Source organism: Actinia tenebrosa, unplaced genomic scaffold (genome assembly GCF_029948245.1).
Source record: "Actinia tenebrosa isolate PJP-AT-01 unplaced genomic scaffold, QUT_ActTen_1.0 PGA_scaffold12__29_contigs__length_12842862, whole genome shotgun sequence".
NCBI classification, from domain to species: Eukaryota; Metazoa; Cnidaria; class Anthozoa; order Actiniaria; family Actiniidae; genus Actinia; species Actinia tenebrosa.
Window position 1 is genome coordinate 7,639,494 of NW_028292572.1, and position 16,862 is coordinate 7,656,355.

General features: G+C 39.4%; 1 protein-coding gene and 1 pseudogene across 1 annotated transcript; one reads left to right on the plus strand and one right to left on the minus strand.

Moving 5' to 3' along the window:
• Nucleotides 1–1,514: 1,514 nt before the first annotated feature.
• LOC148912173 (uncharacterized) lies at nt 1,515–6,712 on the plus strand (annotated as a pseudogene).
• A 3,497-nt stretch (nt 6,713–10,209) lies between these two features.
• On the minus strand, nt 10,210–11,624 carry LOC116306696 (uncharacterized). Its single transcript, XM_089027980.1, has 3 exons — nt 11,301–11,624; nt 10,549–10,795; nt 10,210–10,466 (listed from the first exon to the last, which is right to left on the minus strand). The coding sequence occupies exons 1-3, from the start codon at nt 11,622–11,624 to the stop codon at nt 10,210–10,212; spliced, it is 828 nt and encodes a 275-aa protein (XP_088884106.1).
• Between the last annotated feature and the right edge of the window lie 5,238 nt (nt 11,625–16,862).

The window sequence follows — 16,862 nt, forward strand, 5'->3', positions numbered from 1 at the left end:
GTTAGAAGACTGCACGAGTACCCCTACGTCAAAATCGAAATTGACACATACTAGCTCCACTGCAACTACGAGCTCTACGTCCTCAAGTGACAACTCTTTTGGACTCTTCAGAGCTGTCTGTTTCGTTTGAAGAAAATTGACTTTCTCCCATTTTCAAACAAGCATATCAAAAGGTCGTGCGCCTTATTAGTTCCGTTGACAACGTCGTTAAAGTCCCTGGCCATCACAAAGGCTACTTTGTAACAAGTGAAACTGAAGCGAGCCTGCATTTGCCAGTGCAAGGGCTTCAAGGTTTCCTCACTTTGTTTACACTCACTCGCGTTTGAACAGCGAAGCAATAATCTAGAACAATACATGTAACTAAATGAAATTTAAGCGAAGTTAAAACCGAGACAATGCATGCTGCTCTGCCGTCTTCCTAACAATGTGCGGGAGGGACCTAGGGCATTCTCAGGGACTCACTTGTTGTTTGCAGTGCTGGTTGATTTTCACCAAGAGTTTTTCTACTTTTTTTCCCTTTGTTTTCACCCCTCTTTTTCACTGTAACTATCTGTAAAATCCCCGCAGAAGCTTCCAAGTCGACGACATCCTCTACCTTATCATCTTGCTTGCCTTCAGCGTCGCTGTCTCCAGACCAAAAGTTTTGGCGGCTTTTCATCTCGCTGTCAGCGAGGCGATGGTGGCTAAAAACACCACACCAATTCAAAGCACTTCTTCGCTCCTTGATGGCCCATTCGCGTCCACAATAACGTCTTTTCTAGACCCAAGCGGAGCTGTACTTCCCAGTCAAATCCCAGCAAGCTCCCTCAGCGGAGGTAGGTCGACAGTTTCTTCCTTTTTACCAATATTTTCATTGCCAAACGCCAATGCTTCATTGCCTCCCTCATTAAGTGTGAGCTCCACTGGCAGTATGTAGTTTTCAGCGTCATCCCCTTTCAAGCCTTTCGTAGTAGTCCCTGGGTATTCCGCTATTCCATCCAAATTGGTGTCACAGATAGTTTCAGGAAAATTTACCTAAACGATTTGATGCCTGCGAACTTGGCCCCAACATCGGGTGATGAGCCCCAGCAACGGGTGATTAGCATGCTAGATGGTCGTTTAGTTCTTACAATCCGGCCAAAGAAACCGTCTTTTCGGGGGCCGTACGTGGCTTACTTAGAAAGAAAGAAAGGAGGGAGGGAGGGAGGGAGGAAGGGAGGAAGGGAGGAAGGGAGGAAGAAAGAAATGTGTTCCAATATTTATAAACTTATAAACTCAATCACCTTAGTCACCACATCTTTGAATATTCCATGCAATTCTGCTTCATCAACTCCAGATCTTTTTGATGTACCATTTTCTTTACAGTATCTTCTTACCGATCTTAAGGAGCTCACTTATCTGATGATACTATTTACTTTCATAATACACCTAAATGAACTGCGCGATCTAGGTGTGTTGTCGCCTTCCTAAGCGAACAAACGTGGAATCTTTTACTGTGGTAAAACTCGTCTTTGAGCGATAATTCGCCAATTACAATGTCCGAAAGTTCAACTAATGTTGATCCTAAGGGCAGGAAAGAAAGTGTTATAAGAAAGGGGAGTAAGAATGACATGGAACTCATTGAAGCCAATGTCAAAATCCAAGACGGAGAAAATGGCGCCAAAAAAGACCTGGCAAATGTGGTTAATGCCAAGCTCAAAGACGGTCTGCTGGACGAAAAATACAGGAAAAGATGAATAAGTATCACAGGCCTGAGAACTGTGAAGCTCTGACCAAGGTCCGAGTTAATGAAGCTGTGTAGGACCATTTATCGCCATCAGTTCGTTCACAAGATGTGAAACTACAGAAGGTGCAGGCTGCTATCTTCAAAGGAATGTGCGCGTTGACAGGCACAGGTGACAGTCTTTTAGGCCCTTTGCAATCGCTACCAGCAGGGAACGATCTCTTACAAAGGTCAACAGACGCACTGGCATTGTTTGCTAATGCAAACCACGAACTGAATTAACGATGAAGAGAACTGATTAAACCAGATCTTCATGATGAATAAAAACATTTGCGTTCTTCGTCTCTGGCAATTACCGACCAGTTACTTGGTGATGATTTGCCTAAACAAGTAAAAGAGTTGACTGAGGTCAACCGTGTTGGAAAGAAAAACCCATCAAAATTTCAAAAGGAAAAACGAGGGGAAGCAGAAGTGACTCAGAATCCAATAAATTGGGATAATCTTTGCTTTGGAAAGAAGTCGTTAGAAAACGCTACCAAATTCATAACGAAATATGTAGGTACACTACAAATTTTTTTTGTCCCTGTCTTTTGTTCAAAATTCAAGAAATTTTAGAAATAAAACCCAGAAGGGTACTAGATTATAAATATATAAAAATATTTCTGGGCAAATGCAAGCGCGCTCTGTAATCCAGTGCTGAGTTTGGCGTATTTTTAGGAATCGGTCATGAGTTATTGCGTGACAGGCCGTGACAGTACTATCATTACTATTTACGCTATGTTATTTGCCGTGGTATTATTTAATTCCTTTCGAAAATCATGTAGAAACTTCCATTTGAGTTGTATATCACCCAATGAATGAAAGACCTGCAAAATATATGGCAAAAAGTTACAGGTTATATCCAAAGTTTGAAACTAAATACTGGTATGCAAATTTAGCTGAGAAATTCCGTGAGACACTACTGGGAATTAAGCAGTTTAATATATTTTCTCCACTTGCTATATATGAAAGTGATGAAATGGAGATAATCGAGGCAGGAATAAATAGTCTGTATAATTATAATCATTTTTATTTTCCCTAATGATGTCGAGTCTAGGAATCTGAAGCCCGATAATTTATGCTTTTAAATAAAAAAAAACTGTTCTGTACAACACCAATTTGCTTTTTTTTTCTTGAATTCATAGTAAAACATAGAACACTATATTGCGCATTTAATTTTTTCCTCTAGTATATATAATACAAAATACAGAACCGGCCAAGGGGTTGGCCAACTGGAGGGTTAGCCTCATTTTTATACAGAATGATCATGTGTTCAAGTGAGAGTCCCGTGGGCTGTCAAAGCGTTCTAATTTATTGAAGTTGCTTTGCCTTTACTATTTATGAATATTTAGACATAGAAAAAGAAGCCTTCAATCAAGGAACACGACTTGATATTTTACGATTTCGAAGGGTCTATCATCTAGCTATTGGTTGCAATCACAACCCTTGACCAAATTGGTTAGCATGTCTACGTAAGGCCTCTTTCTCCTGACAACAATGTCTGATGTGTCAAGGCCAAGGGCTTGACAAATGTCCTGCAACTTGGCTATTGAAAGCGAGTTGATTTTGGAGCTCATTACCATTTCACTAATATTACTGGAATCATGCATAATTGGGTGTGAGTGCTGAACACTGATGTCGGCCAGAACCTGGTTTTGGAGTTCATGGTGTAACTCATTTTCCAAGTCGGCATCCTCTTCATCGTCACTTTCTTATTCATCCGGCATAGTACTATGCTTCGCAGCCATGCGGGAAAAATAACTACGGAGCTGTTGCGTAGACAAAAACTCGACACTATCAAATAAGCTCATTCCGTTAGTGTCTTTTGCAGTTCTCGTTTCTCTAGACACCTACATTGATAAGGTATGGTGACCTTATTCAGGATTTGGCATCTCGTTCCCAAAATTGGAAATATTATGAAAATGTTCGGTTCCTGAGGCAGGGTCAACCTGAAGCCTATCCCTGGGGTACGATTCATTGGGAGCTGTGGCTTCGTTGGCAAGTGAATCATGTTAAGGTGTCGAGTCAACTAGTGAAAGTTTTGCACCCAATGCAAATAAGAAAATTGCAATCCCTAGGGGTTATTGTTATCGATTCCATCAGGGGAAAGAGTGCCCAGGTTGCGATTACAAACATACTTGTTTCAAATGTGAACGCAACCATAGTGGTTTGCAGTGCAATTTTCGTCCCCCCACGAGAACAACCCCAGCAACCTCTAATACCAGATCCCAGCCTCCCAACACCAATAAGAGCTGATCGTTTGCTAAATCTCCTTTCTGGGTATACCCCATCTTTAGTTAATTATTTATACTCTGGGTTTACAAAGGGTTTTCCTCTACATTTTGAGGGGGAAACCCTTTCCTTTGAGGCTGAGAACCTATTAAGCGCCCGTGATTATCCTGACATTGTTTTAGAAAAAATTAAAAAGGAACTGGATGCCCATCGTCTGGCTGACCATTTCATTCCCCACCATTTCCTCAATTTCGTGTTTCTCCTTTGGGTGTGGTGCCAAAGAAAACCCCGGGTGAATTTCGAATGATACATCACTTGTCATTTCCCAACGGATCTTCAGTAAATGACGGCATTCTCCCTGAAAACACAACCGTCCATTATGCCACCATTGAGGATGCAATACGTTTGGTTAAACAGAATGGCAAGGATTGTTTTTTGGCAAAAACGGATATGCTTTTCGTATAATTCCAATTCAATCATCTGACTACCCTTTGTTGGGAATGAAATGGGATGGCCTTTATTATTATGACCGTTGTATGCCTATGGGTTGTTCCAGTTCCTGTAGAACATTCGAGACTTTTACTTCATCAGTGGAGTGAATTGCACGTTCTACGCTTAAGATTTCTTCTATCTTCTATTTTTTCTTATCTCTGCTTTCCTTCGGCGTAAGAAGGTCACTTTAGTAGAGCTTCAGTCCTTGATAGGACTTTTGAATAGCTCTTATCGTAGATGAGCACGCCACCCCAACAAACCAGCGGTATCGTGATGAATGTAGCATCAAAACGAGACTATCGAGTGGAGCTTCGGATAATTTGCTAAGAAATTTACTAAAAATCTTCGAGAGATCACTACATTTTGATGGATATCTTTCATATACAAAGAATTTTGAAGGCTTTCTAGCTATGGTCAAACACTATATAGCTTTTGAATATATGAACAGTAGTTTGAAGGAAGAAAGCAAGGAATTATCGTGGCTTTGCTACCATTGACAACTGTGAAAAGTGTATGGCTCATCAGTCAAAATACGTAGAGAGAACTGAGTTACCAAAAAGTCTTACATTTATAGTTGGCATTTCGAACATGAATGCTTTATTAAGCCACTGGGATGACAGATGATTGATTTGAAGCCGAGATCTTTGCAGTCCAATATTTTTTTTATACTGTCCACACTATGCGAGGAGGTTCTCAGTAAAACACTGCATACGAGGGCTCTTATGAGTCTATTCGTACGGCAGTCAATTTCGTTCTGTAGTTCTCAAGTATGTTAAAAAGAGTTGTTCGAATCTTAACTATCCTATCTTCGTTCAGAAATAGAAAGCGAATAGCTTTTAAACACTTATAAGTGTACGGCTATGAAATAAGCGCCGAATAACTCGATGATCACGATGGACTAGCAAACTATACTGACACACGGCTTCAAAACAAGAACTTCGTGACCAGCATAAAAGACCATAAACATTACCCAAACTTTAATGGAATATGAACTAGTAAAGCTCTTCTGTATCACTTATTGTTTCTTAACAAACATAGAATAGTTCGATTCAAGTTTTTTAAATTACCAAAAGCCGACTGCCAAATCAAAGGTTTGCAATATGTTTACGTTTATTATGCCGTACGAACGGTCACTCCGTTTCTATCTCAACGGCTTTTTAAAGGCAAAAGCGAACTTTGTGGCATGGATACTGGCTTCAAACAAATCCCCCTATCCTCCATGTGGCTTAAAAAAGCATTTAGCTTTGAAATTGTTGATACAAATGTAAGAAATTGTGTTAAATGGAGTGTTCTTTCTCAGTGGCTTTTCTGTGGCAAATTACAAAATGGCAAATGCCGATCGAATTCCTTGCCTTCTGCCTTCAAAATTCTATTCGTACATCCAAAAGAAAAGTAGTGTTTGACCAAAGTTAGAAAGCCTACAAAATTCTTTGTATATGAAAGATATCCATCAAAATGTAGTGATCTCTCGAAGATTCGTAGTAAATGTCTTAGCAAATTATCCGAAGCTCGACTAGATAGTCTCGTTTTGATGCTACATTCATCACGATACCGCTGGTTTGTTGGGGTGGCGTGCTCATCTACGATAAGAGCTATTTTGCTTGTTCGGTAATAATTCCAGGAAGGGCTTACTTTCGTCGGCTTATTGATCTTACAATAGGAATTAAAGCAGCCCACCACAGAGTGAGAATTACGTCAAACGTGAAGGACGATCTACATGTGTGGTTGACTTTTTTGCGTAATTTCAATGGGAAATCCTTTTTCTTGGATGAAGATTGGGTAAATTCTCAAAAATTGCAATTATATACAGATGCAGCAGGCTCCCTTGGTTTTGGGGCCATACTAGGCAGCCATTGGTGCTATGGGCCTTGGCCACGCAAATGGCTTGGTCGAAATATCGCTTTTCTTGAATTCTATCCTATTGTTTTGAGTTTATATTTATGGGGAGCTGAAATGCGGAATCGTTGCGTTCTATTTTTTACCGATAATGAGGCATTAGTCCATGTTATTAATAAGCAGTCCTTCCAGGACAAGCTGCTCATGTTCTTTGTTCGTAAATTGGTGTCAATTTGCCTTGAACATAACATCTTATTTCGACCTAAGCACATTCCACGTGTTTTTAACACTTTGGCCGACCGTCTGTCTCGCTTGTAGGTTCACAACTTCAAGAAGCTTACTCCAGCCCACATGGACCCAGAGCGAACAGTAATTCCCCTTTACCTGCAGCCACAAAATTGGCAGGTATAGTAAAGGATCCGTTGGAGTCTAGCTTGCAGCCGTCATCTGTGCCCATCTATTTCTCTGTCTTGCAAGGGCAGCAGTGTTTGTCCTGTCAATTGTGTAATTCAAAAAATTTAATTCTGTGAGGTACGGATATGAGCAATTAATATTTACTTTATTATAACTTTCTTGTAAGGGCAGAGTTGTTTAGACCTTTTCTTCATAAAATAGGTCAGTTAACACTGTCTTGCAAGGGCAGCGGTGTCTTTAACTGGTCCATTTAATTCAAGGTGATATATTAACTTCCCTTTATTTGTTTGAATATAGGACTCAATTTTTTTTGTCATAAATTTTATGCTGGTTCATTTACTGCATTTGCCTGGGGTGGGGCTGCATCTCGGCTTTCGAGATGCATTTGGCGTTTGTAGTCGCCCTCACCTTTGCTGGGCCAGATGTCAATATTTAGAGAATTTAAAGTATTGTAATTAATTGATTGAACTTATTCACTTAATAAACCGGCTTTGGGTTTTTAACCCATAGTCCTTACCGTTCAATCCTGCCTTAATCAGTGTCTACTTAGCCCAGTAAACCAAGCTCAGGCAAAGCAGTATTTCCAGCACTTATTTTGAGTAGGGTAAGTTAGAGGGAGAGCATGAATTTACCTTTAACTATCATTTATATGGCTTATTATAGTATATTAAGTTCCTTTTACCGATATTCAAATTAAGTGAATAAACAATGATGAAGGTACCTTTAACTATCATGAATAAGGCTAATTAAAGGTAGTTTATGTTCCCTTTACTAATGTTTAATAAAATAATCAAAGGATCATAAAGATAACTTTAAATTTGTTTAACTATACTTTACTCACGTAATGCAAGGTACCATTACATACATTTAGTATACCATTAAACGAAAGTATTACAGCCTCCACTACTAAACTTTAATCGATATGTTTTAAAGCTAAACATACAAGGTTTTAAAATCTTTAATCATTTTGAATAAAGGTATGTAAAAGCTCCATAACCACACCTTTAAAGTGCACCTCAAGTGTAATTTTTCCCCTATTTGAAAGAAATTCTCAATATCTCAGTAATGCTTTTTTGTATCTTTTTCCCATTTTGGAGAAATTCTTAAGCTTTTGCGGCGTTTTAAAGTACGCAAAAAAACTAGTGCCCACTTACTCACAACATGACAGCACCGTGTCACAAAGAGTCCTGTTACGAGAAAGATATACGTCATCGGGGTGAGATGTCATGCGGCCTGTTGTATTGCAAAGTTATGTACAAATTTCGTAAGGTGTTATTTGGTTTCATAAAATGCGTAAATATTGTGTTGTAACTCACTGTAAAAGTGAATCCAACTTGAAAGAAGGCATCAGTCTGCATACGACTCCCTTCTTTAACGATGATCGCCCAGAAGCGAAAGAAGACGTAAACGATGGGTTGACTTTGTATGCCTTCCGCTCAAACACTGGCAGTCATCAGAATGAACCGCAATATGCATTTAAAGCATTTCAAGTCGCAAGACTATGAAACCATGTTTTCAAATATCGAGAAGCTTGAAAAACCCTGTCCACCCAAGATTACGGCGAGATGAGTTTGGCATAATAGCATAGCCAACTATTTTTGTCAGCGACGAATAGAAAGCGCCACCACAAAGTGCATGATTTCGCTTATCTATGGTACTGATGGTGTGCGTAAAATATTTCGTAGATCATGAAAGAAATATAATAACGATAATAAGGAAATAAGAAATAAATAAAATCTCAAAAGATCTCTGAAACTGTAGCGTACCAATGTACACCCTTTTCGAGAAAGTTAGTCACCCGTGGAGAGTGAAAGCCAGTAAGCTAGCGGCGCGGAGGTTCATGGTTACCCTTTAAGAATCACGTGCTTTAAGTCCACTTTACCACGAGGCGGGATTTTCAAAACATTCAAAATGGACACCGGAACGGCACGTGTGAATATTATGCTGAAAGTTTTAAAATTGGAAAACAAAAACCAGTCTTCTTTGTTTTCCTTGAGAGAGGTGCCAATATTTAAAGATGTTGAGATGTTTAAAAGATATTTATTAGAGAAACATGCCGCTGAAATAAGCCCGGCCAAAGAAGTGAATGGCTTCGAACTAGGTTATTATGGACCAAGAGGGAGAAAGCTTTACATACGTACAAACGAACACCTGAAAGAGGCATACTTGAAAGAGAGTTTGAACTACGTGACATTTTGGTTGGATCCCTTTCCTTCGTCTACTCCAAAAGGAAAGGCAATTCTAGGAAAACGAGGGTCGGCTGACGACGACGAGCTCATCTGCCTTGACTTTAGGCCGACGGGAAACAAGAAAACAAGTGAGTGACAGTCAAACTAAAAGGTCTATAAAGGAACTAGCTATGTTTTTTTCAACACTGCAGCTATCTGTTTTTTAATAGAAAGAAAGAACTAAAATTAAAAAAGGATTTACGGTCTGTAAAAATATTAATTGGGCTACGCATTGAGCGCACGTGAAAATTTCGGCATATTGATACGTGCGCTCTAAAAACTATTTTAAATCGAATAAATTATGAACTTGCTCGCTACTTTAATTCAAAAAAATGACTTTGCTACAACGAAAAACTATTAGTACTGAAGTTCGGCTCACGGGAAAAGAAGAAGAATGTAGGGGTTCTTTCTTTCCCAAGCCCTAAAAAAACGATAAACATTCCTTCGTTATTCTTTTATAATTCCTCGAATTATTATTTTGTAGAAACAGAAGTCAAGAAAGAAGGTGATAGTCGCTTCAACAGCTATTTGTCAAAACTACGCCAAACCGAACATGGCTCAAAACTGGCCGATTTTAAAATAAAGTGTTGGGCAAGAATGTTGGTAAGAAAATGTTATTTTTAACTCATTATCTGCACACAAATTTTACGAGTTTATTAAGTAAATTATTATCATACTTATTTTCAGGTAAATGGAAGTCACCATGACGAGACAGTGCCACCAAATGTTTCGTTTTTTGCGACAGAGCCTAAAGGTGTAGTTAAGTCATCAACATCGACTTCCCCGTGTTCTACCTCAGCACAACCCAGCAAACGAGAAATGGATGCCACGGGAGTAAACGAAGCGCAGGTTTGAAATGCCCTTGTAATCTTTTTTGCTGGTGTTACTTCATTTTAAAAAGTTCTTGTTCTACATTTTTTGATAAATGAAACGCGGCTTTCTCTGTTTTTACTATTATAGATCAAAGCACGAGGACTAATTCTTGGCCAACTAGTTGAGCTGAAGAACCTGAGGGATGGCGATGTCATTAGCAACGAAGAGTTTCAAGAGCAGAAAAAGAAGATGTTGGAGGACCTCAAAAAAACTAATTAAACCGAGCAATGATGTAATTTATTACTCAGAAGGTTTTACAAATTAATTACAGAGTATCACCTATTGTAAAACTTAATCATTAAAAGGCTTTACACTTTGAGATATCTTGTGTCGTAGTCTATAGCATATTGGGAAAATTGTCAAGATAACACTGACCCCAAGTTAGAATGGATTTTATAGATACCCAATAAATCGTAAATAGTTTCTGATGTCTACATCAGAAACTTGCATAAAGGCCTCAAAAACCATTTCCTCTGGATCATGACACACTTGCCACACAACATCATTAGCTCGAATCCAACTCTTTGCTTGAGAAAAAATGTTTTCGCACGGGTTAAAATCTGGACTATAAGCTGGAAGGAACACGATTAGAGCACCAGTGGTATTGATAGCTTCAACAACGCGACGGCAGCGATGAATCGCAGCATTATCTGTAAGATAACAAAAACCTTGCTTAACATGATAAGATGAAATAAAAGTCTGCCCTTATGAAGTCATGATAAAAATCATTACCCATAACAACCACAGAGCGCGAATTAATTCCGTCGAACCGCTGTAGATTAGGGATGAGCTTCTCATTTACAAATGCCAGGAAACTCTCTTCATCAGTAGTTCCTCGACGAATGTTCAATTCAATGATCCCTTCTGAGCATATGACAGGAATCGCTGTAATTCGTGGACCCCAATTGCCATACCACCTTAGAATTTGAGCTGGGCAGCCTCGAAAGCTGTAACCAAAGCGTCTCATAATTCGTTTATCCTGAAAAAAGGAAAAAAGCAACAATTTATTAATACTCGATAAATATTTATACTTGCTACTCTCGTTAGGCTTACTGACCTAAAGTGCAAAAGGCCAACGACAACGGTTTATTTTAATATTTACTATTAACGACTTAATTATTTAGATAAATGGAAATGGTGGTCAAAAGGGGAAAAAATGGACTTTGCACAGTACTTACAAATCCACACTCGTCAAGAAATACAAGCATCGCTGGATGAAATAGAGAGACCACAGACCAATAATTTACTCGGTCATCTTCACATCTTTGAGAAGCAGTTCTTCTTAGCTGTAATTGCCAAATATGAAATTTGTATGGAAGTTGTTGTTTGTTTTTTTTTTTTTCATTTATCCTAGTATTTCACGCATTCTCTGCTCACCGGATTTTAATTATCAATTTAATCACCATTTTATGCGTAACGCCATTTCTTTTGAAATAGTCGTGCAATGTGGAAACTGCGACCCTAGTACCGTTAATTCGCCTTACGTGCTCACAAAGCTCGCCAAGAGTTCTTTCTGGGTGCTCTAGTATCTCTTGTATGAGAATGGCTTCGTCTCGAGGTAAAAGGGCATATGAACCTACTGGTCTTCCTTGCTTGTCAGCTTGAACCTTTCCCGTTTCGTCATACCGTCTGGCGAATCTTAGTACGGATCTTGATGGCATTCCAAGACGAACGGCAATTTCTTCTTTCGAATAATTCATGCCATAAAGCAAGACGCTTCTCATACGCAAATCATCACTGAACGTTGAAGACTGTCTATCTTCGGACGAAGATGAAGAGATGTTATTGGACGAGAATGAGGTCGACATGTAGTATGAGACAGGAACAGAAAAAGAATCGTCGATAACCGATGAAGAGGAGAACCAACCGCCAAGGTATATTTCTCATATCCATATTTTTGGTTTAACATCAGGACTTGCATTGATAACAAATACTGATTTATGTAATAATAATAATAATAATTTGTTTTCTTTAGAAAAAAAATTGTATTTGGTATCTATATAGATATATACGACGTATAGATTATCTCTTCATATATCCTACAATAAAAAATTCTTCATGGGCGCTCACGTGATCAATTTTCTGTAATATGATGCCTGGTTACCATGCTGGTGTACAGCTCTGAGTAGAACGAAGATGTGTGTGAACCTTGCGAATCATCATTTTTACTCTATTTTCAATGGTTTTGTGTATTATTGTTGGTTGTTCGACTAGATCTGGTCGAGACAAAGATTTTTCCTTCTTTCGAGTGCCTTGTGTGGTCACAAATAGAGGAGAATTAGAAGAGGAGCTTTCTCGAGAACGCCGAACCCGCTGGATATCCGCCATTAGTCGGGATAACTTGACGGACAAAATCCTAGATTCCCAACGTATTTGTAGCCGACATTTTGTTTCTGGCAAAGCTGCTAGTATATGGGATAGACATAATGTTGACTGGATGCCCACTTTAAACTTGGGACACTCAAAAACTGCTCCAAACGCTTTGAGCGCCGAAGCGAAGAAAGCAAGAGCAGATCGTGAGAAGGAAAGAAGGAAGCGAAGCTTAGAATGGCAGGCTATGGAAGTCGCCGAAAAAGTTAAAAGAATTAATGAGCCAGGACTTTGTGTTTCAAATATTGACTTTGAGACGGTAGATTTAACAGAATCTGTCGAAGGAATTGAGCAAGTAACGAAGCAGCCTCTGAATCACCAGCACACTGTACAGATGACATTTTAGCATCAGCTGCACAATCACTAAAACTAGTTGATAAAGCGTCCCAAACAGAGGAGTTTGAGTACCTTTTCGAACAGAGACAACCCGAATGTTTCAGCGAAAGGTACTTTCTCGAAACTAATGATTGTGACGAAAGAGTTAGATTCTACACGGGTTTGCCTTGCTTCGCTATTTTAAAGAAAACATTCCGCCATGTCTCACCCCATGTGACATACAAGAGCAAAAGGCTCAGTCAGTTTCAGGAGTTTGTGCTGGTCCTGATAAGACTCAGACTGAATGTGTTTATGCAAGACCTGGCATATCGGTTTGAAGTAACTAGGAGAACTGTGAACAGAATATTTCATGCCTGGATGATAATCATGGATGAGAGGCTTTCCCCTCTTATCCACTGGCCAGACAGAGAAGCCTTGCAAAGCACTATGCCTCAGTGCTTCCAATATTCATTTGCAAAGAGGGCAACATGCATTATTGATTGCTATGAAGTATTCATTAACAAGCCAAGCAATTACCTGGCCAGAGCACAACCATTCTCTAACTACAAGCACCATAACACCGTAAAAGTGCTCATTGGTATTACCCATCAGGGTACAGTGTCATTTGTCTCTCAAGCATGGGGTGGGCGCACTTCGGACAAATTTCTCACTGAAAACTGTGGCTTTCTAGACAAATTATGACCTGGGGAAATAGTAATGGCTGATCGAGGATTCACGATTGAAGAAAGTGTTGGACTACGCCAAGCCAAATTAGTAATACCAGCATTCACAAAGGGAAAGGCACAGCTTAGCCCTTTTGACGTGGAAAAAACCAGGGGTATTGCTGCTGTCAGAATCCATGTTGAAAGGGTTATAGGATTACTAAGGAGGAAGTACACTGTTCTACAAGGAATACTTCCAATCGACGTGCTTCAAAAGAGTGGAAAAGATCAAGCTCCAATGATTGACAGGATTATTCAGGTTTGCTCAGGATTAGTGAATCTTTGTCCTCCTATTGTCCCCTTTGAGTGGTATGGCACGGTCTGTATAAATTATACACAGAGGATATTAAGGCCCGGACAAATGCAAAATTTTCAGTGACTGAACAAGCTGAATTTATAAAAACAATTTTTTATTCTCTTAATTATATCCTTTTTCTGTATTACATTTTAATTTTCAGCTGAGAGTATTTCCTTGTACCTACTACTGTTGAATGCATTCTCTAATAATGAAAATTGGTTTAAAGTTTTGATGACACTGATTTAGTCTAGAGTGCAAAACGTTGTGTACAATACATTGTACTATTTACTCCTATATGGTGGCCCACTGAAGCCATAGCATTTTTTTTAGTCTTTTTTAATTATTTCTTTCCTACTTTTTTCATTTTTATGTTTTTATTCTTTTTTTTTTTTTTTTGAAATCAAAATTTAATTTAATTTAATTCCATATTTCGAAACTAATTTTCTTTATCGTGAATTTAATAAAATTGTATTAATTTTTATCTATTTATATTTTATTTATATTTATATTTTTTTAATTAAATTAAATTATTGATAAAAAAATTGATATCAAAATTATAATACTTTGATTTATTTATTTTTTTTTTTTATATATATATTTTCACGTGGCCCATTGAGGCCATAGGGCTAGGAAGGCCATAGACCATGTGATAGATCGCGGGCGCATGATGTACATCATTCCATGTGACATATCTCAACCACTCGACTATTTACTGCTTGAAATGTCTATAAAACGTAAGAAAGATTGGGAAAACTTTCGCGACAAAATCTCAAAAAAGCGAGCTGTTGGAAAGAAGAATCGCGGAGGGTCTTCAGGCAATTTAACCGTGCAAAGGCTGTCAGATAACGTCGAAGGTAAATGTCAGAAGTACTCGAGGATCGGGCCATTAACTCTAGTTCCCTTGGAACCAGAGAAAGAAGTTAATCTGCCAAACATCAAAGCAGCTTGTCAAGCACATTTCAAGAAAAATCTCGAGTGCGATGTCTTAGCTGGAGAGAGGGGACCCTCATTTACCGATGTCGGCCAGATCGAGAACTGGAAGGTATTACATGTCCGGTTTATTGATAATGCTAGCCAGCACACTGTCATTGACAGCGGTCCTTCAAGTACCCCACTTAACGTTAACAAGGAAACTCTGGTGCAATCTCCCTGATCTTCCTTCTCGTGGCCCCTCGTATTGGAAATTAAATGTCTCTGTCCTTGAAGAAGATGACTACTTTCTCCTAATTTCTGACCTCTGGAAACAATGGCGCCTTCAAAAACTGCACTATAGGTCGCCTCTCGTCTGGTGGGATGTAGGAAAACTTCGAATTAAGGAAATCTCTATTAGATACTGTTCTAAACGCCGAAAACAAACTAGGGCTTATCGTAATTCTCTTCAACAAAATCTTTCCTCTCTTCAAAACCGCGTTGATAACGGCGATATTTCTGCTATTCCCTCTCTTCAGTCCTCAAAACTCAGATTAGTCCAGCTAGACAATGAGGAAGCTAAAGCCAGCAAAATCAGAGCCAGAGCCCAGTGGATTGAAGAAGGGGAAACCTCTTCTGCTTTCTTTTTTCGCTTAGAAAAACAAAATCGCGCTTCCCAAATTATTGATGTTATCTTGGATGATAACGGTCACCTTGTCACTGATTCTGAAAACTTATTATCTGCATGGCGTTCGTTTTATTTCTCCCTTTTTGCCTCTCAATCTACTGATGATGTTCTTCAAGATTCTTTCCTTGATTCTCTTGAACGGGTTCTTCCATCTGAGGAACAGACTCTTTGTGAAGGCCCGTTGTCTGTTGATGAGTGCTTGTCTGCTTTGATGGGGATGGAGAATGGCAAGTCTCCTGGCATTGATGGTCTGCCCAAAGAATTCTACGTCAGACTTTGGCCGGTTCTTGGTAGTGACCTTGTTTCTGTACTTAATTATTCCTATCAGTCTGGTCTCCTTTCTGTTTCCCAGCGTCGGGGTTTGATTACTCTTATCCACAAAAAGGGTCCCAGATATCTTCGTAAGAACTGGCGACCCATATCTCTCTTGTGTACCGACTATAAAATAGCCTCCCGCTCTATTTCTTGCCGTCTGCGTAAAGTCATTTCTTCTGTCATCTCTCCAGATCAAACCTGCTCAATTCCTGGCCGCTTTATTGGCGAAAACGTTAGACTTCTGTCTGACGTTGTAGCCTATTCTGATATGATGAATCTTCCCCTGGCACTGATCTCGTTTGATCAAGAGAAAGCCTTTGATCGTGTCGATTGGTCTTATCTGTTGGCAGTTTTGCGTAAGATGGGTTTTGGCCCTTCCTTCTGCCAATGGATAAGACTATTTTATACTGGCCCTGAATCTTCAGTTATCGTTAATGGCTTCTTTACTAACTGGTTTTCTCTTTCTCGTGGTGTCCGTCAGGGTTGTCCTCTCTCTGCTGCTCTCTATGTTCTTGTTGCTGAGACTCTAGCTTGTAAACTACGCTCTTCACAGATCCTCAAAGGCTTGTCTCCTCCTCAAACTAATTTTGAACCCAGTCTCATTTCGCAGTATGCTGATGATACTACTGTTTTTTGTACTACTGATGATGACATCCGTGAAGCTTTTTCCATCTATCAGCAATATGAATCTGCCTCTGGTGCTAAACTTAACATGGAGAAATGCAAAGGTCTTTGGTGTGGATCCTGGAGAGGTCGCCTTAACTCTCAATTCACTATTCAGTGGTCTTCCACTTACATTGTTTGTCTGGGTATTGCTATTGGCCATGGTGACCTATCGCATGAAAACTGGGATCATCGTCTTGCAACATTTTCAAACATCTTACATTCCTGGAGACAACGTTCTTTGTCCTATTCGGGCAAGGCTCTTGTCTTAAATGGCCTTGCTCTTTCCGGTCTCTGGTATTCCGCCACTGTTCTTCCTTTGCCAAATTGGGTTTTACTCAAAATTAATAAAAAAATCAGTTCTTTCTTTTACTCTAAGAGATATCTGCCAATCTACGAGAAAACGCTTATGCAACCTCAGTCCAGAGGGGGCTTTAATCTTGTCTCTGTAGCTTATAAAGTTAACGCTCTGCACATCATGTGGGTTCGACGGTTCTTGTCTACCCCAAACAAGTGGTGTGCCTTTTTTTCTTTTTTCATTCAGAGGGCTTTCATTGACAATCCGAATACAGTTCTTGCTACACCCGCTTTTTACCCTTCTGATTGTCTCCCTCCTTTCTATTCATCAGTTTTAAAATCTTGGTGTCTTATTGGTGGATATCTCTCGGCTGGTCATCTTGGTTACGTTGTTCCCAAGCCATATACGGGACAACCCTTTTCCATCCTTGCATTAACTACCAAGATGACCTACACTTTCCTAATTGAC